Source organism: Lactuca virosa, chromosome 3, assembly GCF_052849685.1.
Source record: "Lactuca virosa cultivar CGN04683 chromosome 3, Lactuca_virosa_CGN04683_v6, whole genome shotgun sequence".
In the NCBI taxonomy this organism is placed as follows: Eukaryota; Viridiplantae; Streptophyta; class Magnoliopsida; order Asterales; family Asteraceae; genus Lactuca; species Lactuca virosa.
The window spans coordinates 235,450,776-235,473,455 of NC_136428.1; the positions used below are offsets into that span (position 1 = coordinate 235,450,776).

The 22,680-nt window shown below is 33.4% G+C and overlaps 1 protein-coding gene and 2 long non-coding RNA genes across 4 annotated transcripts; 1 reads left to right on the top strand and 2 right to left on the bottom strand.

The window, feature by feature from the left end:
- Nucleotides 1-6,408: 6,408 nt before the first annotated feature.
- On the bottom strand, nucleotides 6,409-8,677 carry LOC145167058 (UDP-glycosyltransferase 83A1-like). Of its 2 annotated transcripts, XR_013740875.1 has the most exons (3): nucleotides 8,156-8,677; nucleotides 7,075-8,070; nucleotides 6,409-6,742 (listed from the first exon to the last, which is right to left on the bottom strand). XR_013740875.1 is itself a non-coding variant. In XM_079086145.1 (2 exons), exons 1-2 carry the CDS (start codon nucleotides 8,634-8,636, stop codon nucleotides 7,151-7,153), a joined length of 1,401 nt encoding a protein of 466 aa, XP_078942271.1. In that variant the 5' UTR covers nucleotides 8,637-8,677; the 3' UTR covers nucleotides 6,986-7,150. The 2 variants fall into 2 exon arrangements, 1 of the variants encoding a protein (XP_078942271.1); XM_079086145.1 differs by lacking the exon at nucleotides 6,409-6,742 and having other exon boundaries at nucleotides 6,986-8,070.
- A 1,658-nt stretch (nucleotides 8,678-10,335) lies between these two features.
- Nucleotides 10,336-12,541, bottom strand: LOC145162871 (uncharacterized). Its single transcript, XR_013739399.1, has 5 exons — nucleotides 12,245-12,541; nucleotides 12,108-12,161; nucleotides 11,874-11,929; nucleotides 10,868-10,946; nucleotides 10,336-10,526 (listed from the first exon to the last, which is right to left on the bottom strand). It is a non-coding gene; the product is annotated as an uncharacterized LOC145162871 (long non-coding RNA).
- An 829-nt stretch (nucleotides 12,542-13,370) lies between these two features.
- LOC145167059 (uncharacterized) lies at nucleotides 13,371-15,877 on the top strand. The gene is made up of 2 exons (XR_013740876.1): nucleotides 13,371-13,800; nucleotides 15,665-15,877. It is a non-coding gene; the product is annotated as an uncharacterized LOC145167059 (long non-coding RNA).
- Nucleotides 15,878-22,680: the final 6,803 nt, after the last annotated feature.

Here is a 22,680-nt window from a genome sequence, read left to right on the forward strand (position 1 = left end):
TAAGCCCACAACCAAACAAGGAACAGGAAATGAGGCAGAAATCACACATCCCATTGTTTGTTAGATCTTCATTGTATATAACCCTGGTGTATTCATTTGGTATTTACGGAGTTAACTGTAATAGTTCTTTAATATTTGATGAAAACATTCTTTGAGAAAATCATATATTTCCTTTAATAAAAATGGTAACCACAATAGTTCCTTCTATAATAGCTTAGTTTATACTAGCTATATATAATCTAATATCGAACGGACAATAAATTGTGTGAATTCACCCTAAGCCCACAACCAAACAAGGAACAGGAAGTAAGGCGGAAAACATACATTCAACTGCCTATCAGATATTAATTATATATAACCCTGATGTATAAGCTAAGGTGTTATAGAATTAATTAACTAAGGTCCTTTAAGTTATACTGGTTTGATAATTCTTATCAAACCTTTTATAAATAAGTTCTAGTTTCGCCTACTTAATGTTCTATCCGAAAAGTATGTTTTTCTACTAGAAAGTGGTGTACTGATTTTGTATGATATGACCTCACCCATACCTGTTACTCCCTATGATTACTTGGTGTATACAAGATATATATATATATATATATATATATATATATATATATATATATATATATATATATATATATATATATATATATATATATATATATATATATAGCTAAGATCGAATAGATAGTAGGTTGTGTGTGTAACACCCATAAAAATTGAGTCAAATTAAAACATTTTCATTCATTCAAAAACCATTAACTTCATACATCTCGTTTTCAAAATATTTTATTATCAGAGTATCCCCCAGAACCATATCATAAAAATCGTAAAACATGAGGAGCGGTACGATCACACCTTCGCCTTGCCACGATCTCCTGAAGTACCTGAAACATAACACTACAACTGTAAGCCCGAAAGCTTAGTGAGTTACCCCCAAAATACCAACCACACATAACATACTCATATCATATCACAAATAGAACAGCCACGCACATCGGGTCTACTGTGTGACTGGTCCGCCCGCACCGGGCCTTCAGTCCACTTGGTCCACCCTCCGAGTCTAGCCATGTACGTCGAGTCTACAGTGTGATTGGTCCGCCCACACCGGGCCTTCAATCCACCTGGTCCACTCTCTGAGTCTGCAGTATGACTGGTCCTCCCGCGCCGGGCCTTTAGTCGGCCTGGTCCACTCTCCGAGCCTCGGCACGTCTGGTCCGCCCTCTTGGGGCCTTCAGCCTATCCGGACCGCTCGCTGGGCCTTCGGAATATCTGGTCCGCCCTGGGTATGTTGGCCTACAGCACTAAGCAGGACCCGCCTCAACCCAACGCCCGTCATACAACCATGTGCACATAAAACAATCAATCACATAACAAATCTCTAACCAGACAAGCAGTCTAACAGATCACATAGAATATCAATATCCTAACCCTGATTCCGACCAAACCGGTCACTAGCATAACATTACCCTATATCCCGGGTACCGACCTTAACCAGGTCTCTAACGCATACCATCCTAACTACCAGGATGCAAACATTAGCAAAGCAATAACATAACAACAACTACCCGGATTCCCATCCGATAAAGGGCCGGCCTTGGTGCCGTAGACCCTGTCGATAAAGTGAGGATAACTCACCTTGTGGCTGCCAAAATCCTGCAAATCTCTGACTGCTGACCCACCGGGAATCCCAACTATCACATGCAAATCATCACATTAGAATCCATCATGACTTTCTAGGCCAAGGGCCCACAACACTCATTAAGTCCATCATCCTCTTATTGGGCCAAGACCTAAAACCAAATTCTCATGCAAAGCCCAATATTGGCCCAATTTACTAAATTGGGCCCACCTCACCAAATGGGCCTAGATCCAAGGTCCATAATAATTATTGGGTCTAAATCATTCCATCCATAATGTTTAGTCACGGCCCAAGCCCCACTAGCCCATAAACAGCCCAATCACCTAAGGCCCAAAATCAAAAACCCAACAGAGGGCGTACGCTGGGCGTACTCCTCTGGTACGCGGGGCGTACGCTCGTCTGTACCCAAAAATCTTTCCAAGTGCTTGATGGCTTAAGCACTTAAGCCCATATGCTAGATCCAGTGACAAAAAGGGCCTAGGACTCATAAAGTCTCAATTTTTATCCTTTTGGACGTCCATAAAGCTCTTAACTCAAGGTTTTAACCCATTAAGACCTTCCTACTTCTTATATGGGTCAACCAAAGCCATTGGGACCTCATTTTTCTTACTCAAGACCTCTCTAATGGTCTGAAAGGACAACTCATCTTAACCAAAACACATCATACATCAAGATGGGGGTTTTTGGGACAAGAATGGTGTCAAAACTTCACCATACATAGATCTACACAAAATAGATGTCAAGCAAGAAGCTTTATACCTTCAAGTGGTTGCAAAGGGTGATGCTATCTCGGATCTACAAGCTCCAGCCACCAAGTTTCCTTCTTTCCAACCTCTTCTTCCTTCTTCTAAGCTTTCCTTTGCCAAACTAAGCTCCACAAGGTCAAATATCCACAACAATGGAAGAAGAACGGCTACTTAGGGTTTCTGAGAGTAAGAGGGCAGATATGGAGGCTAGGGTTGGAACCATAATGTTCCTTATATAGTGGCTGACCCTAAAATTAGGGTTTTAAGACTCTGAGCGTACGTTGGGCGTAACTCTAGTACGATGGGCGTACGCGTCCTTGCACCCGCGGTCATTCACCCTATTACGATGGGCGTAACCCAGCCTACGCTGGGCGTACCCACGCGTGTCCCAAAGGCATGCATGGCCTTCCTCGACAACTTTTCCCATTAAGGGCTATAAATGTCAATATATTCAAAGTGTCATAACTCCTTTATTCTAAGCCCGTTCCCGACGAACTTTATATCCACGCGAAGGTGGAGAGAAGCCCTACGCTTCTATCAACATACCCCGGTCCGAAACCTTCCCGAATGAAACTCATTGCCCACAAAAGACCGAAACGCCCTTACTCTTGATCTCGGAAATTCATAAATAAGTACTTTTCGAACGGGGCGTTACAGTGTGAATTTGCTCTAAGCCCACAACCAAACAAGGAACAGGAAATGAAGCGGAAAGCACACATCCTACTGTCTGTCGGGTCCGATTAATATATATCCCTAATGTATCCACTAAGGAATCATAAAGTTAGCATTATAGACTCTCTTCTAACTGAATGTACTAAGACTCGACTGCTTTGTTTGTTTGTTCTCTTGTAAGAGTGTATGTTTTCCCAAGTTTTATGACTATCTTTACTAGAAAATAGTTTGCATTACCGTTTATGTGAGAATATCACTATATGGATGTAATGGGAAAATGAAAGTATACAGTAGTATTGTATAAAATAACTACTGAAGCACTAACTACCTTAAAACCAATAAGTTTAATTAAGGTTAAAATGTGATGTGGTTATAACCATGCTGATTGACTAGTGTTTAACACGACGACCTGTTGGTGTCGAAACTAATGTGACATTTGTCACCCCTTGGCCTGCCGGCCAAACTGTAGCGAACAGTCGGGATGCGGGATTGTCAGTCCCGTATAGATCTATACACACAATGCCTGCTCTCCCTCCAGGAGACTCTGGTTACAAAACGCGGCGTAACAAGTGTATTGCTATGCCGTGAAGTAGTGGTTTCACATTATTGTTATCTTGTTCTTGTTATAGTATGTTCCTTTCTGTTCTAGTTATAGTATGTTTCTCCCTGTTCTAGTTATAGTATGTTCCTCCCTGTTCTAGTTATAGTATGAACTGAACCCCTAAACTATACCTATTATAGTTTACTAGTATGTTTTTTTGAACTGTCCTTGATTTGTAGAAAAGACTCGTTTATCTATTGAGTTAAGCATGTATTTTAAGAATGAAGTTTTACAAACAACAAACTAACATCTTTTAAAAGAGTTTTTGAATCGATTTGATCACTTACAAAAGCATAAGAAATCCTTTAATGTGATGGTTATCACAGATAAATATTAACACAATAACATTGTGTTCAACTTGTATCCCCCCCCCCCTTAAAAGCATTTAAAAGATTGATTATAGGGGTATGAACTCACCTTATGTGGGTGATTCAAATGAAGATTCGAGTAAGGATGAGAAGTTCCACGAATGAAGTCCCGAGACACAAATGAGTCCTAAATGACATATAATGGCATATATTTGGGATGTAATTAGCAAATCTAGCTACAAAGGAGATTGAGAAACAACCTAGGATGCAAGGATAACTCACCAAAAGAGTGCTAGAAGCAAGATAGGAGGTTGAAGGAGTGTTCACGGCCCAATGAAGTTCACAGTCCAAATGGATGAATGGTTCACGACCCAACTTGATGAGTGGTTCACGGCCCAATGATGAACACATGAAGGGTTCACGGCCCAAACTTGAAGAACACTTGAAGATCTAGGTGTTTTGGAAAATGTTTGAAGATCCTAAGTTGTATTCTAAAGAGATACAAAGGAAAGAGGGTGAAAAGAGTGAAAATGGTATTCTTGAACTATGATACTTGAGAGAGAATGGAGTGTTTGCGGCCAAGGGTTAAGAAATGAGGAATAAATGGAAGAAAGGCATATATATGGGAGGGGTTCACGGCCACCCTTGGGTTCACGGCCGTGAGCACCCTTTGATGGGTTTTCTGGTTCGGGTGCAGCCTTCTGATCTTGAGCTAATACTTCAAAACACTCAATCCTTAAGTGTACTAGGTTTAGAACTCATTAGAATGACCCTTAACAAGGCTAAAAGGCAATAGAAATAAGTCTGACTTTTGGTTGATTAGATTGACTTACAAGGTAGAAATTTTTGGGTTGTCACACATTATTTTTCTTATTTTCTTATAAATCCAAAGTTCTTAAATATTTAGACCTTTACATTAATTTTTTTTAATGAACTCATGTAATATATGAGTCTTACACCTAGTGTGTGTGTATATATATATATATATATATATATATATATATATATATATATATATATATATATATAAGTTTTTTCATATTTTTATATTGTCGTATCTCTGCCGTATCCGTATCTTAAATTTTTGAGTTTTGCCGTTTTCGGTTTCCGTTCCGTATCCGTTTCCTGTTGCCGTATCTTGAATTTTTGAGTTTTGTTGTTTCCACATTTTATACCAACTCCCAGAAAGACGTATTGATCCAAAATCAGTAATATAAAATGGAGAAGCATGCTTTTCCACAAATATATTAGCAACTGTTGCAATATCTTCCCCAATTTCAAGCAATCTTGAATTCGATGCATCTTTACCCTTATCTTTACTTTTATTTTGACTATTTGCCGTATCTGTAGTCTTTTGTTTTTTTGATTGTGCGGCGGACTCCTCATTGAGACCTATAGTTTCTTGTTGAGTGCAATCGATGTCATCAAAGTCATGCAAAGTATAGTGACTTGAATCTTGAGTAGGACGGGGAAGGGTAGAAGTTGGCCCCCAAGTATGAATATTTGTCGCAGTCGCGCCTTCAAACAACTGTGTGCAAAGGTCGGGGTACGGTAGTGGCGTGCGTCTCAAAGAATCCACATGTTTGTTTGACTTTTTGGAAAAAAACATTTTATTATTTAAACATGATAATATATTTTTTATAACTAAACAAAATACCTCCGATTCTAGTTCTCATTCTTCTTTGAAACGATTGAAGGTGTTGGTTGTTGGATTGTACATATTGCCGATTTTGTTTTTTAACTTCAAAAAAACACCAAACTTTGACTATATGTAGTCATAGCGATTCTTCATTTGTTTTTGGTCGGCAATAAATTTATGTTAAATTTTTAATGTTTCAGCTACATTCCTCCAAGATAGTGTTTTCAAACTACTCCCTTCCCGTCCATTGACCGTAACTTCACGTAAACAAGCTTCTAGAAACGTTTTCTCTACACCTTCAACCTTCCAACTAATCCTATCCTTATTTTCTCTCATTTCTTTGATCAATTCAACAAAAAAATGCATGTGTTAGCAAAGTTAAGCATTGCAAATACACATTTTCAACAACAATTTGAGCAATACAAAGGCACATTTTTAACAACTACTTCAACAAAACAAATGCACATTTTCAACAACTACTTCAACAAAACAAATGCACAATTAGCAAAACTAATGCATATTTCATGATAACAGCAAGAACATATATGATTTCACTATATCATCAAACACAAATATGATTTCAACAACAACATTTCGGCATAATAATCGAACAGAAAAACATTGAACATAAACAATTGAGTACAAAAAATCAAGCATAACATCAAAAATTCAACATCAAAATTTCATCATATCCATTGTACACATTCAAATTTGATCGTATACCATCAAAATCGAGCATATAACATCAAAATCGAGCATACCATAAAATATAGATTACGATTGAACAAATCAGAAACTGGTTAGCATAACATAAGAACTTATTTCGATTTTTGATTTTCGACTTTAAACATAAGAAGAACAATCGATTTTCAGAAGAAGAGAACGAACCTGTTTTCGAGATATGCAGAGGTGAAGCGGCATCGGCGTTGCAAGGGTGCTACGACGTCGACGTTGGGGTGGGCAGCATCGTTTCAGGCGGCGTCGTCGGAGATATGCGGACGCGAAGGGAAGCAAACGCGAAGGGGGAAGAAGACGCACGGAAGAGAAGAGGAGGCGGGTTATGTTCGATTGTGTGGTTTAGGGCAAAACAAAGAAATGCGTTTTTTTTTTAATTCAGACTTTGTTCCGTATCTGAAAAATTAAAAGGTGTTTTTAATTTTAAGAGGTAAAAAATAAGACGCAAACAAACGATCTGAATCTGAATTTTTAAGACATTGCTTTTTAAGTTTACAATTAAAAGGAAAGAGGGCCTAAATCAATAAAAGACGGATTCCAAAAAATAATCCATGCATAGATTACTATAACGGCACATTGAATAGCCAATATGATCCAAGCATGCAAGCCTAATTAATTAGGAAATCCTTACAATTGTAATTGCAGCTTTAATAATGTAGCTTTCTTAAATGACTAAAAAGTAAGTGCAGTCCTACATATATTGGAAACAAATGAAAGGGTACGTATACCTTTGCATGGAACGTTAAATCAAGGAGCTAAATATGCCCATGCCCACCTCTTGTTTAAAGATTCTTGCTCATAATATCATATTGTTTCAAGTTGATTCTTGACATTTGTATCTTTCTCTTTTATCCACTCTATAAAATTGCAAAGGTTTTTGTGTACGCATCCGCCTTCTGTAATACTGCTTGTAACCTTCTCTTTGATATCGATGGCCTTAACTCTGAATGTATTGTCTCCGAGCAGCTGCTCTACCTTACCTTTTATTTCTCCTCTTCTGATGATTCCTGCTTCATCTTTGTCAAACCCCAGCCCAGTTTTCCAGATGTCACGAATGTAAATTTCATTCTGAAACTGATCAGCGAAGTATGGCCAGCACAAGAAAGGGAGTCCATTTGTAACACCCTCTAAAGTAGAATTCCAACCACAATGACTCACAAAACAAGCCACAGAAGGATGAGCTAATACTTTCTGTTGAGGTGCCCAACTCAGAATTCTTCCACGAGAGCCTACTCTTTCCTCAAACCCATCTGGGTAAGCAGCTGTAGTCTCTTTTGTCATGCCTTGTCGCACAACCCACAAGAATGGTCTATTACTAAGTTCAAGACCAAGTGCCAATTCTTCAAACTGTGTTTGGTTGAAAATGGTGAAGCTCCCAAATGCTACGTAAATGACCGAACATGGTGGCTGTTGGTCGAGCCACGCTAAACAGGTGGAGTCTTCTTGCCAGAAGTGACCTACTTGATCAGCACGTCGGTTGCTTGCTAGCAAAGGGCCAATTGGTAATAGTTGGGGGAAGAGGCCAAGTGCTGCAGGCTCCAGCTCAGTAGTTGATCTGCATAAATGCCATTCCGTCAATCTGGAAGCTTCAGCTGCTTCTTTTACAACTTCAAAGAAAGCTTCTGAAGTGGGCAAGTCCTCAAAGCGTGTCCACCAGAGGTTCGTTGGTTTTATAGGTGGCATGGTTTCTGATAGCTTAATCATATGCTGATTTAGAGGTATGCCTGAAATAAAATATTTATTAAGAAAGGTTAAAAACGACCTTCTTAGCTAGATTCTTAATGAAAAGTGTAATCATGCATGTTTCACCATTGTTGTTAATGATTCCATCATCAATCAATTTCTGACAGCTCAACATGGAAGTTAGCGTAGTAACTGAGGCTGGCCAGACGGCTGCTCTTCTAATTTCCATCTTCTTTGCGACTTTTATGACCCATCCCATGCAATCATCTGCAATAATACAGGTAACTTTGTTGTTGTCTTCTTTGTTAATTGTCTCTATAAGTTCTTCCAGTTTTCCAGGCATAATTTGTAATATTGATCTGGTCAACTTTGAAAGGTCACTCCTGTCCTCCCATGGTTCTAACCCATCAGGGATTGAAACCGACTGCAATAGATCACTAAAACCATCATTCTCTAACGCATTGCTTGTTACCTGCTTGTGAGTGACCTCGGTGTTTACAACTGTAACTTTGACTTCTTGATCGACTAAGCGTTGAGCAAGCTCCATTAGAGGGATGACATGGCCTTGTGCGGGATAAGGTATGATTAGAACATGAGGTTTTGCCATGATTTGCGAATTAATGAAGTTTTCTTGGGAGGTTGAAACAAGTATTGGTGCTTTGTATACTTTGAGATTTGCTCCATTTTTATTGGCAGAAATGACTGAGACGTCAACAATTTTTTGAACACTTTTTTGTTGCCTTGTTTATTTATTTATTTTTTTGGAAGGACTTGTTGGCTGCTTTGTGCAAAATTATGCTAAAGTCGGTTTGTTGGTTCTAAAGTGTCTTGATTCCATGCTCTTTATTGCTTGACAAAAAGAGAGGACAGGCTTTCTCGAAACGTGCGATGTTATTAATTAGCAAGGAAAACGCTAGCCAGCAGCAGCTAACAACAAGTAACCAAAGAGCTGACACAGTATTAAACAAAGCATTAAGCCGGTCCGTTTAAACTTTAAAGAAATATTGTGGTTTAATTCCACGTGAGCACCCAGTGGGAGCAAAGAATATTCGCCACATCGATACCTAGCTAGCTTGTTTAGATCAACTTTCTTAGAGAGGTGGGTATGGGCAACGCCCAAAAGGGCGTTATTGCGTGATATAACACTTGAACACCGCCCCCCTTCTTCGTTATCAGGCGTTATTAGCCTACGCGTTGCTCCCCGTTACCACCATAACATTTTATAACGTCGTTTTTTTTGTCTTTTTCCCAATAACGCCGGTGTGGGCGTTGCCCACACCTACCAGTCTTAGGAATTTTGTCTAGGGTTACAAGCCACCTCAAAATAGGAATAGTCACTTGGACTGAACCGGACCGGATACTTTTATAGGTGGGCCAGTTTTTGGGTTTTGTTTGTTTACAATAACCGGGTTTTGGGTTTGGACCGGACCGGACTTGTAATAGGTTCAGGGACGGGCGTAGGATTTCACAGTAGGAGTTGCACGGGAAAGTCAGGGGTTGCACGGTAGTAAAAAAAATAAAATTTTCGAAAAAATTTCCACTGCAGCCGGAAAAATCAGGGGTTGCCGGTGCCACCATGGATCCCTAGGTCCGCACCTGAATAGGTTGTTAAGCCTGACCAGACCGGAAAACCAAAGTTTATTACATTTTTTGAGCGAGGGACGTACACAAAAAAAGGCCAATCGAAGTCAACGTACACAAAATAAATAAAAAAACCCTACCGACAACTCTTCCGTAGTCGATACACTAGCGATTAGTGTTGATCGGTGATCTCTTCCCTATGCTACTAATATTCTATTCTCTAATACTTTCTCTCCTCTGCAATGGTGATTGGAAATTGGGTTGGTTCCATGGAAGACAATCAAAGTCAAGTAATTCTAAATACTTTTATGGTTTTGATGTTGTAATGTAAATTCTTGAAATCCAAATGTAAAAGAACGTTTACATTTGTTTAGCCTTTTAAAAAAGCTTACTAAGGTCATGGAATCCAAATGTAAAAGAAATTTGGGTTATAAAATAAGAGAAATGTCGAAACTTAATAGCATTGTTGTATGTATAAAAAAAACATGGAATTAAGTACTTCAAATCATAATATTATAAAATACTAAGAGTCGAAATTTTAATGATTTAATTACAACTAGAGGAAACTTTCTCGCGCACTTGGCGCTGGTTTGGATGGATATGGACAATGTTTGTTTGGAAAGAAGATGTTCACAGATGTGGCATAGAGTGATTAAAACTTGTACAGATCCGGTTTATGTAATTTTTATAACCATACACTAAAATATGAGTTAATGGACATAGTAACAAATGTAAAAACAACACAGGAAATTTTCATTTATTCCAATAGAATGAAGTATTCCACTCTTCTTCGGTTGAAGAATCAAAATGGGTAGGTATGACTATGAATCACCTTAAGTTTAAGAAGAACATCTTGGTTTGCTTCCAGAACATTGTGGTTCTTTCCTGGAGCTCCACACTCTATTTCGTTCATAATCTTTAACCAAACATCAAAACACTTATTAACAAAATAAGAAACTGAAAATAAATGCTTTTCAAACTGCACAATAACAACCTACATACATCTTTATACCATTACAAGAAACATATTTTATCTTTTAGCCAAAACCAACTTGATTTTTTCTACCATTATAGGGACCTGAACATACTTTATTTTTTTTAGCAAGAATAGCAACCAACTTAAATCTTTGTATCATCACAGGTAAGTCAACATACTTTGTATCTTAGGCAGAATAGTAGTCAAGTAGCATCTTTTTTAACGATAAAAAAAAAATTAAGTTAAACATATATTATAAGAAATTTCTAAGGGATGGGTACCTCCTCAACAGTCTTTCCAGTAACAACAGATGGTAAATTTGGTGCAGGCGCAACAGCAGTGTTGGCATTCATACTTGTCCTGGAGGCAGAAAATAAAACAAATAACATAGAAAATCTTGTAGCAAAGGATTTCAAGTAGACTTTACAATTTATTTAATAAGTATAATGGGAACCATTTGAACGAATTTCGTTTCTTGGGCGCTATACAGTGCTGTAAAACTCGCCGAGTTGGCCGATTACTCCTCCGAGTACTCGCTACTCGGCCCCTTACCTAGACGAGTTACAGAATCCCGAGTACTCCCCGATCGACCATTTACTGAAGTAAGCAGTTTTGTAAAACTCGGTCAACTTGGTGATTAATATGTATAATTTACTTAATGATTTATTATTTAACAAACACACACATGTGATTATTACTACATATATGTCTTAAATTTTCAGTAATTATTCACGAAGTGAGACCATTGTGTGTTTTTCAGTTTTTGTGTATTCACATGTATCTAATTTTGTTATATATTTCAATCAACTTATGATTTTAACTTATGATTTTGACATATATAATTTCTCTAAAAATATTTCTACATGAATTACTGAATCCGAGTACTCCCCGAGCACTCCCGAGTACTCGCAACTCGGTAGTCGGCCGAACAGGTACCGAGTAACGAGTTCTACAACCTTGGCATTATAGCATGAAAACATGCTAGATACAATAGAAAAGTATATAGTTTTAGCCACACACAAACCTATATTTATATGTAATGTACTATTGTAAGTGTCATGGAGTTTTTGATGATATTATACCATATTGCCATGATAGACATATTCAGATTCATTCTTATTCAGCCAATACACATTCTATAAATTTGTATTATCATTAACGAAGATCGGATCAATAAACCTACCGAAGTGACGCGTTCAGAAGATAAGCGGAACATAAATCTGTCAAAAATGTAACAAATATAAAAAAGAACAGAGGGAGAAAGGGTTTTATAGAAAGAGACCTTACGTTGGATATATTTTCTTGTGAGCTTCTTCTTTGGAAATCACATTCAAGCACAACAACTGCAAATAATTTCAAAAAGGAGTAAATCAACAACATAAAAAATTAAATAGACTGTTCTTTGCGAATTATTTGTTTTCCATTTCAATATTTCCAATAGAAAAATGGTTTAACTTAATTAAGGTTCTTGCCATTTAAAAAAATTTCACTGGTGAAACAGCCAAGTGTGATGCTGCTTACCTATCTCCAGTTCAGTAAAGAGTAATTCTTCGCTACTTTCTTGTCTTTAGTTCACTATAGCATAGCCATCAACTGTAAAACCCTTTCAAAAGCCAAAAAGAAAAAGGGACTCATTCGAAAGAAGGAATAGAACATACCCACTTGCCCAAAACCCTTTCCAAAATTTTGACATAATAATGAAAAGCTTCTGGTTTAGAAAGAGCTTGTTTCAAGGACGCTTCTGATTTGTAGATAGAACTTTGGTAAATCGATTTGTAGAGTGAATGTCGATCGATTAGAGAATGAGGGGCGAAACTAGTGCGATATCTGGAAAGAGATGGGTAGATGAGAGTGTCTGATCGATTGTGAACAACAGATAAAGTGAAGACGAAGGCGGTGGTCGTCTGATTGGATTAAAGTCTCCTGCTACGTTGCTTAAGTAGGTGTGTAACACGTATTACCTGCAGCCAATAGGGAAGTAGGTGTGTAACACGTATCACCAAAATAGTCCTTATGTATAGAAATAGTCCTTATGTTTCAAAAAACTAGAGGGTAAAATTCAACAAAACCAAACAATAACGCCTTGTTCCCGAGTTTTTTTGTAAATTCATTAAAGGAAAGGGAAGGAAAATTTTGACGGAAAGAAAGGGAGGTGAAGGAAAATATTCATTATTCCGTGTTCCCGAGTTCGAAGGAAATGAAAAGAAATGAAAGGAAAATTTGAAGTTTTTGTGTTCCCGAGTTAGGAAGAAAAAGAAAATAAAACTAAAATTTTTCCTTCCCCTCACTTTCTTCCCAAATCCGCCTAATTTGGGAGGAAAAATTGGAAGGAAAATATGACTCCAAAATCCTTCCCCTCCCCTCACTTTCCTTCCATTAATGAAACTAGGGAACACGATTTTCCTTCGACACCCCTCACTTTCCCTCCGTATCCTCCCATTTATCTCCTTAAGTAGAACTCGGGAACAAGGCGTAAGGGACTGAAACTGTCACTTTCAGAAACTATTGTGGCTAGAATCCCAAAACATCAACTATACTATTCCTAAGAGGTTTATATATATATATATATATATATATATATATATATATATATATATATATATATATATATATATATATATATATATATAGTGAAGATTAAATAAGAAGGAAATTTTTGGTAGGAATGTAAGAAGTTTTTTTAATGAATAACAACAAAATCATTATATATATATATATATATATATATATATATATATATATATATATATATATATAATCAAATGAGAACCCGAAACATGAGAACCTGCTTAGAATAAACGAACGGTGGCATTATTGTAAATATAGTAAAATGACTAGCCAATTTCTATAAGTCGTTCCTTGAACATACACCCTTCTTTTTCCTTCCTCTTCATCTTTCCGGAAAATCTCAGCCCTCCTCTTCCCCTTTGCTTCTTTTACCACAGGCCAAAATCCTCCACCAATATCCTTCTCCGCCAATCGCAACCTCCGCTTCCGTCGCTCCTCTTCTTCACCGACGTCTCTCTCCTCTAACAACTCGGATCTAAGTCGAAGTTTAAAGTGAGTTTTATTAGCTATCGGGAATACCTTTTAGGTCTAGACAAAATCCACCACCACCGCCCTTCTCCACCAGTGGCAAACTCCTCTGTCGCCGCTCCTCTTCTTCACCGCAATCATCCTCCTCCAACAACTTGGATCTAAACTGAAGAGTAAGGTATTCGATCAAACTCTATGATTGAGAGATTTTAGACATCAATTGTTTTTTAAATAAAAACTATTTAACTGTGAGTGATAGATTTTAGACATCATTTGTTTATTATATAAAAGCTTTCGATCCAATTTTGAGATCACTGGATTGTGATGTAATGAAATATGACAATGAATAAAATAAGAAAGCATATCAGTTTCTACTTTCTAGATCACGATCAAAAGTGGTGTTCAATTTGGAGTAATAATTTATTATCTAATTAATAGCTCTTGATTTTACACATCCTTGTTGCTTGTGATACCTAATTTTATATTAGAAGGAATAACAAGTCTATGTTTTGGTTTACACAGCTGTGATTATTTTAGTTTTAATGGAATTAATGCAAGTATGCTTCCATGTGCTTGTTTATTTAACGAGAGAGTGGTGCTATTTTTTAATAGTATTTAGTATACAAACTTCATTAATTGATATTTTCTGCAAAGAAGATGAAGCTTGGAATTGAAACCGATGTTGGCTGCAAAATAATCAATTGCGTTATATGTTTTTATGATACTTTTAATGTTTATGTTGTTTATAATCATTTTAATGAAAACGATTGGATGTAATGAATTTTAGTTATTTAGTAATATAATGTAAAATTAAATTATAAATTGTGTTCATGAATAAATAAACTTATGATTTTCACAATTGAATAAGATGTAATTTCATACTATTTGTTAGTTAATAATGCAATTCAGACTGTTCAACTGTGGATGATTGACAATTTTTAATAAACGTATTTTTTGTAAAATTAATAATGTTATTGTTTTGAAAATCACAATATAATGAATATCGTATTATAGAATTTCAATGTTTTATAAGATTAATAATGATATTAATTTGACATTCATAGTATAATTATGTCATTTTTTGTGAATTTTTATATGCATAGTCTAATTAAAACCAAAGTTGGTGTATTTCATGGTGGTTTGTCGGTAATTCCACCACTACATCAGATATGGTATCCAGTGATGGTGCAAAAGGAAGTTCTGAAAAAAAAAAATTCACACATGGTGTTTGATGAAATGCCTCAATGGAATTTGGTAAATTATTAAGTTGTCATTGCATACTTTTGTTTATTAAACTGTGAATTTACTGTATAAAGCTATGAATTTTGTGTATTAAGTTATGATATTTGTGATTAACTATGAATTTAATTCATTAAGCTATGAATTTTCTGTTTAAATTGTGAATTGACTATATTAAGCTGTGAATTTTGTTTATTAGACTGAATTAATTGATTGCATTAAGTTATGAATCTTGTGCATTAACCTGTGAGTTGACTGTATTAAGAGTTTTAAGTTGATAATATAGTTGTTAATGCATACTTTTTGTGTATTAGAATGTGAATTTTCTATATTAAGCTATTATTTTTGTGTTTTAAACGGTGAATTGACTGTATTAAGATATGAATTTTTTGTTTAAAACCGTGAATTGCTTATATTAAGCTGTGAATTTTTTGTATTAAATTGTGAATTGGATGTATTAAGATGCGTATTTACTACTATTAAGTTGTGATTTTTTTATAAATTTTTAGTTTGCTTCTGAAATATAAGATTGAAGAAATATTATACACAAATATGATTTTATCTATTTTTAAATAAAGTATGTAAAATTTTAATAAATTTTATGTTAAATATGAATGATTTATGTATGAATATTTGTATTATTTTTCTTGTGAAGATATTTATTTTTTGTGTTGTATAAATATGTTAAAAATGTATTAGTTTTTATAATTATTTTGCATTAAACTCAAAATAAGTGAATTAAATTGTTTATTAAACTGTGAATATATAATATTTAAGCTGTAAATCAATGATTTTATATACAGATCTGATTTAGAAGGAATAATGGATGCGACGGTGGCACGACTGGTTGGTGGTGGCATGTGGTAGTTGGTGGTGGCATGTAGTAGATGGTGGTGTTAAAGTTTTCATTTGACTTATCTGAATATGTATATTCGTGTACAATGGATTGTATTAAATTATGAATTTTATGTATTAAACTGAGAATGAATTGTATTAAAGTGTGTATTTTATATAAATTTTGTTTTAAAATATGAATGAATGTATGCATGAAAATAATAGACTGTGAATTAATGAATTAATATGTTTATTAAACTGTGAATATGATATTTGAAGAGAGAAAATTAAAATTGTCAAGGCATAATTTTTTTTATTATTAAATTTTATATATTTGGCTGCAAAAGTGAAATTGTATGTGTTAAAATGTATTACCAAAGAAATATAAGTTATAATGTTTGTTCTATTAAACTGTGAATACGGACAGAAAAATGTCACTAAATTTGTTGTTACTACGGCGGCGGTCCGGCGGCAGTTTGGCGGTGGTCTAACGACAAGTGACAACTATTGTAAACTAGAGAATGTATAAGTTTGCTTAAAAGAATATTAATGTTTGATTTGTCTAAAATACATTTAATGAAAATATTTTACAAAATGGTTCTTAGGGTTCTTAACCTTTTTGGGTTCTCATTTGAACCACTCCCTATATATATATATATATATATATATATATATATATATATATATATATATATATATATATATATATATATATATATATATATATATATATATATATATATATATATATATAAAGTTCAACTGAGAAAATAAAAAATAGTGGACTATTCTCAGCCAATCATTTATCTAACATGTAAACCTTAAAAAAACGTGCGTGTAATTTTTTCATTAAGGGTATCTTTGTAAATTAACCACTTTTTTATATTGAACTTATGTGTTCGTTGTAATCAGTTTTCGATTTGATGATATCTTTAGCTCGTTTGAATCGGATATGGAGGAATTCTTTATCAAGTTTCTTTTCTCTATATAACTCGTTAGCAATTATACGTATTTTTCCATTAATCGTGAAGTTTCGCATTTGTATTTCAGATTTCTTCTTCGTATTCAGTTTCCGATTAGACCAAGTATGTATATCGTTTGAATCGGATATATCGGAGTTCACTATCAAGATTATTGCTTTATATAATTCGTTAGGAATTAAGCGTATTATTTTCGTTTATCCTGAAGTTTCGAATCTGTATTGGAGTTGTTTCATCGGATTTTTGTGAGATCTCTATTTCAAATCGGAGCTGATTCAATTTTCAATCTGATATATCGATATAGTTTTTACGCTTTGAACTGAGAGAGATTGCTTAATTGCATCATCTGTTCGAGCTTATTTAAGTTTCATTCAGATCTTTTGTACGCTGAGGTGAGATATATTCAAAATTAATCAAGTTTTCATATTTACGACTTTTTTTTGTGTTTTTTTTAATATTGTTGTCGTTCAGTTTCTATTATATTTTATCATGATTTTCATCGATATTAAGATTGTTTTGTTGTTTTCTACAGATCATTTGATTTTTAATGTCAAATTCTAGTGTTATTGATGGTGATTTGTATTCTTCTATGTATGAGAGTGAAGAAGAAGATGTTGAGAACTCATTTTTTAAAGGTATCACTTATTGAATTATTTTGTTGTTTTTAATTTTGTTGATTATCATGTACTGACATATGAATATGTTAATATGAATAAATTGTTGTCTTATTCATATATGAATAAACATATGATAATTGTAATTTCGAATTTATTATTATTTTCGTTTTATTCATATATGAATAAGTTATGTTTATTTTATATATTTTGAATCCTCATGAATGTATTCATATATGAATGTTTTATTAATCCATTAATAAACATTATTTTTTGTTTTATTCATATGAATTTCATGTATTCATATATGATTGTTTTATTCATATATGATTGTTTTATTCATACATTAGTAGATTGATTTAGATTTATAATTTTTTAGCAGGTGAATCTTCGAGTTCGGTAGATGATGCACAATGTTGTGGTGATGTAATTGGAGAACATGTCTATAAGCCAGATGTACCTGTTCAAATTATTCCATTTAAAGGTTTAATCTTCAAATCATTAAAGTTGGTCATCAAAATGTATTCTGAGTATGCTAAAATTGGTGGTTTTGATGTGAGACTGAGCACACAGTCAAGGTTTGATAACAAGATTATAAAGAAGAAACATGTTATATGTAATCGTGGTGGCAAATAAAAAAAGAAATCTTGTGACACATTAGGTACATGTGGTGTTAGGAGGAAACGAAATTCAAATTCAAGAGTTATTGGTTGTCAAGAAAAGATTATATTTGAATCTGTGTATAGAACTCCAGATTATAAAGTTTTTCAGTTTGATGAACTTCACAACCATCCACTTGAGAAGAGAAATGATTTAAAAAAAGCGAGGAAAATGTCATATTCAGAAAAAAAAAAATTATAGCGCGTGCTTCCACATCAAAAATAGGTCCAACTATTGCTTAAAAGTTGAGGGCAAGTCTGAGAGGTGGGTATGAGTTTGTAAAGCCCAAAGTAGTTGACTATAAAAATTTAAGGAGATATATCAATAGGGTTATAGGTTATAAAGATGCCCAAATGATAGTAAACACAATGAATGACCGTCGAGCTCAATATCCAAATTACTCATTTGAGTTTAATTGTCAAGATGATGTTTTGGACTCCATGTTTTGGGCTGATCAAATGGAAAAAACATATTATGCTGAATTTGGTGATGTTATCTCGTTTGATGCGACTTTCCGAACAAACAAATAAGTTATTCTATCTACTTTTTTATAGCTTATTCATATATGAATATTTTAACTTTATGTTTAATGTTTAGTTTTTATTGTTGAAATTATTTTAATAATATACTGTAACTATATTCAGACATGAATATTTTTATATTCACTTATGAATACATCAAAAATTGACTTTAATGAACACTTTTTTTGTGTGTTAGGTATCGAATGGTTTTTGTTCCATTTACTGCTATTGACCATCATAAAAAATCAGTTACTGTTGGAGTGGGGTTGCTAAGCAATGAAAGCATTGAAACCTACTCTTGGTTGCTTAAAGCGTTTCTTAAAACTCATGGGAAAGAACCGACACTTGTTTTAACCGATCAAGATGCTACACTAAAACAAGCTATTGAGAATGTGTTTCCTAATTCAAAGCACCGATTATGTATGTGGCATATAATGAAGTAGTTGAAAAACAAGCTATTATCTTAATATATTTCAAATATGTTACATAGTATTTAGTTATTCATAGATGAATATACTAATTTTTTCAAATATTAGTATATTCATTTATGAATATTTATTGTTACTTTACTTATTAATATTTATTCATTTATGAATAAATATAGAAGTTTATTTTATTTTTAATTTAAGACAGATATCAGATGATTTATTTACGAACACAAAAAAGATCCTCGAAGCTTGGTTGGGACATTAATATGAAACCTGATGTCTTTGAGGTGAAGTGGGGTTTGCTTATGAAGGAATTCAATCTTGAAGACATGAGATGGTTTAAAGACATGTTTACAAAACGTGATTCATGGATACCTAGATATTTTAATGATATTTCAATGTGTGGGTTGATGAAGACTGCGTCGAGGTCAGAGAGTATGAATTCATTCTCTAATACCTATTCAGAAAGTAGTAATTTACTTTTGAATTTCATGATGAATTAGAACACTGCCATTCAAAAGTAAAGGAATACTCAACGAGAGCTTGATAAGGCATCAAGGAAATCATCATATAAAATGCAAACACCTCGAGAAATAGAACTACAAGCATCAAAGGTTTATACAAGTACATTATTTTTTGAGGTGCAAAAGGAAATATATAAAGCAAGTTTTTTATGTACATACTCGTATGTTGGTATTGAAGATGGGTGGGAAGTTTACATTGTGCAACACAACAATAGTAAAAGCGAATTTAAAAATGAATTTAAGATTATTTAATAGTTTTTTTTTTATGAAAAATGTAATGTTTATATATGAATATGAGAATATTCATATATGAATATTCTGATTATTTTAAAATTAGAACATGTTCATATATGAATTTAAATTCATATCTTATATGAATATTTACAATGTGATTATTCATATATGAATATTTATTTATTATTATTCATAGATTAGCATGTAGTATTCATATATGAATACTTATATATGATTGTTCATATATGAGTATTCATATATGAATGTAAATGTGTAAATTTTGTTTAAATTGTTTTTTCATTTTTTTTATTATGTTTTTGTATCAGGTTGAAATAAAAAGCTGAAGAGAAAGAAATAAATTGCAGTTGTGAACATTTCAAGCGTATGGGTGTTTTATGCAGACATGCTTTTACAATAATGATGAGATGTGGTGTTAAAGAAATTCCTGAAAGGTACATTATGAAAAGATGGAGAAAGGATGTGATATCAAGAAATTATCGTTTTAGTTCTCTTCAATCTGATTCAGGGGATTGTGAGAATGTGAAGCTAGTAAATGATTCATATTATAGTTTTGAATCGTGTTTGGATATTTTAAGAGATGAGAAAAAGAAATTGGATTTGTTTGCTGAAAAACAACAGATGTTGTTGAAGGAATTTGAGAGTGAGAGTGATTATACATCTGTTGGATTGAAAAGCAAGACGGATGGTGAAGTCGTATGCAAGATTATGGGTGTTTCTATTCCTATTCCAAAAGAGATTAATATTCATGTTCCTTAAGTTCCAGGCAATAAAGTTTCGGGAATCAAGAAAATATGTCCAAGTGCAGGTGAAGTAGCATATGAAAACTCTAAAAAAGAACATAGAATGTGCTCAGGATGTGGAAAACGAGTTCCTCACAATTTACGTACATGTCAAGTAAGAATTGCAGCTGCTCAATGAACAAAAGACATTTAGGGTTTTTGTTTTTGTTTTTGTTTTTTTTTATGTTTTTCGGTTTTATCATTCATGAATATATGCAGATAACCATAAACAATAATATTCATCTATGAATAATACACATTTATATAGATATGGTAAATTGATATGTGAAATATATGTTTTTTTTAAATTGAATATATCATATTTGTTTTTTAATTTACTATTAAACAAGTTATATTGATATGGTAAATTGATATGTGAAATACACATATTATTTGTAAATTATTCATAAATGAATACATAATATGTGGATTCATTTATCATTGAAGATGTTATTATTTACATATTAAAGGTAAATGAATATATCATGTTCGTATTCAATTATGAATAAACTTAAATAAAATTGAAAACTAGCAGAAATGAATACATCATAAATGAATACAAATATGTGAACTTTGTTCTACTAATAAATAAGTTATATTCATATCCGAACTTTGTTATATTGATATATGAACTTTGTTATACTGACATATTACTCCTAACTTAATAATAAATGAATATATCATATTGGTATTCATTTATGAATAAACAGAAATAAATTTTGAAAATATTTGAATATAAAAAACTAACAGAAATAAGCATACTTGTTTCTATTACATAATCATTCAACACAAGATAATAAAACTTGTTCATAACCATTTTACAAACTATTTAAACGACGTTCAATAACATTTAGCAAACGATATAAAACTTGTTTCACAGAACCATCTTACATGTCCTCCAAATTCATTCAACTTCAATAAAAACTGTTTTACACCATCACACTTCATCAGAAGCAATCATCAATATTCTTTTAACCTTCTTTGAATTGTTTGCATAGCCTTGTATGCATGAGCGGTACGCACTTTGAATTCAACATTTTGATGTTTTTCAGCAAGATCCAACACCTTAACCTTCAACATGTTAATTTCACAAGTTAGCATACGGTGTGCATACCTTTGCCTAAGCTTCTCTAAAGTAGTTTGTTGAATTGCACTTTCTTTATGAAGGCCTGGTTTCCACTTTGAGATTGGTTGTCCCATATAGGTCTCCATATGTCTCATTTCAAAGACCCCACAATCAACTTTGTTTTTAACTTTTCTCCATGGCATTTCTATTCGCTGGGGTGTGATACTTTCTTTTGAGATGGCATTGGCTCTTGGATGGTTTATTTCTTTAAAGTATCTCACAAACAAAATTTTCTAATCATTAAATAAAATAAAAGTTAGATATGTAATAAATTGGTTCTTATATGTTGTTGTCAATTGGGTACTTACCAAAGGTTTCAATAGTACTCCATATTTCCCTTCATAATCCCCCTCAACTGCACTGTTGTCCAGAATTTCAATTGATGGTTTCTTTAAGTTGAAGACAATCACAAAAATGTGAGCACTTCTAACAACTGGAAAGAATACCTGTTTTTATGTATATAATGGTAAGTATTTTGTTGATAAAATATATATAAAAAACAAGTTTAATTAACATACCATGTCAATATCTTTTATGTTCAAGATTTTTTTGTATCCATCAGTACTTTCATGAAAGTTCTCCTTGAATTTTTCATACTTTCTTTCATCATACAATGTTGAAGATACATAAGCATTCTGTAACCAATATAATTTTAAAGGATTAGTAGGTTGTTAATCATAAATGAACACATCATATTGGTATATTAATCATAAGTATATACTAAAGATATTATTTTTGATTTTTATATAAAGATGAATACATCATTTTGTTATAACCATATGTGAATTTCAGTTGCATATACATAATTATCTTAGAGAATACATCATATTGGTATAATCATATGTGAATTTCGGTTGTAAATAAATATAATATTCATAAATGAATACATCATATTGGTGTATTCATTTATCATTAAAGAAGAAATTAACGTTAGAACATAAATTTACAGAAACTCCAACTTTCAGGAAGAGTCTGTATGGTGAATTTCCAAAATCCCTTCCCATTTCTTGGTGGTTAAGTAAATCAGCCCAAGTGTCTAAAACTTCTGCAAAAATCTTTGTGTTTGCATATAGACTTTCCATCATTTCTCTTTCTGTT

Excerpts from the sequence above, each read along its gene's own strand:
- LOC145167058 (XM_079086145.1), bottom strand. The coding sequence starts at position 8,636 with ATGGCAAAACCTCATGTTCTAATCATACCTTATCCCGCACAAGGCCAT. Across the intron at positions 8,071-8,155 it reads TGGAATCATTAACAACAATG|GCATACCTCTAAATCAGCAT; the intron begins GTGAAACATGCA and ends ATTTTATTTCAG.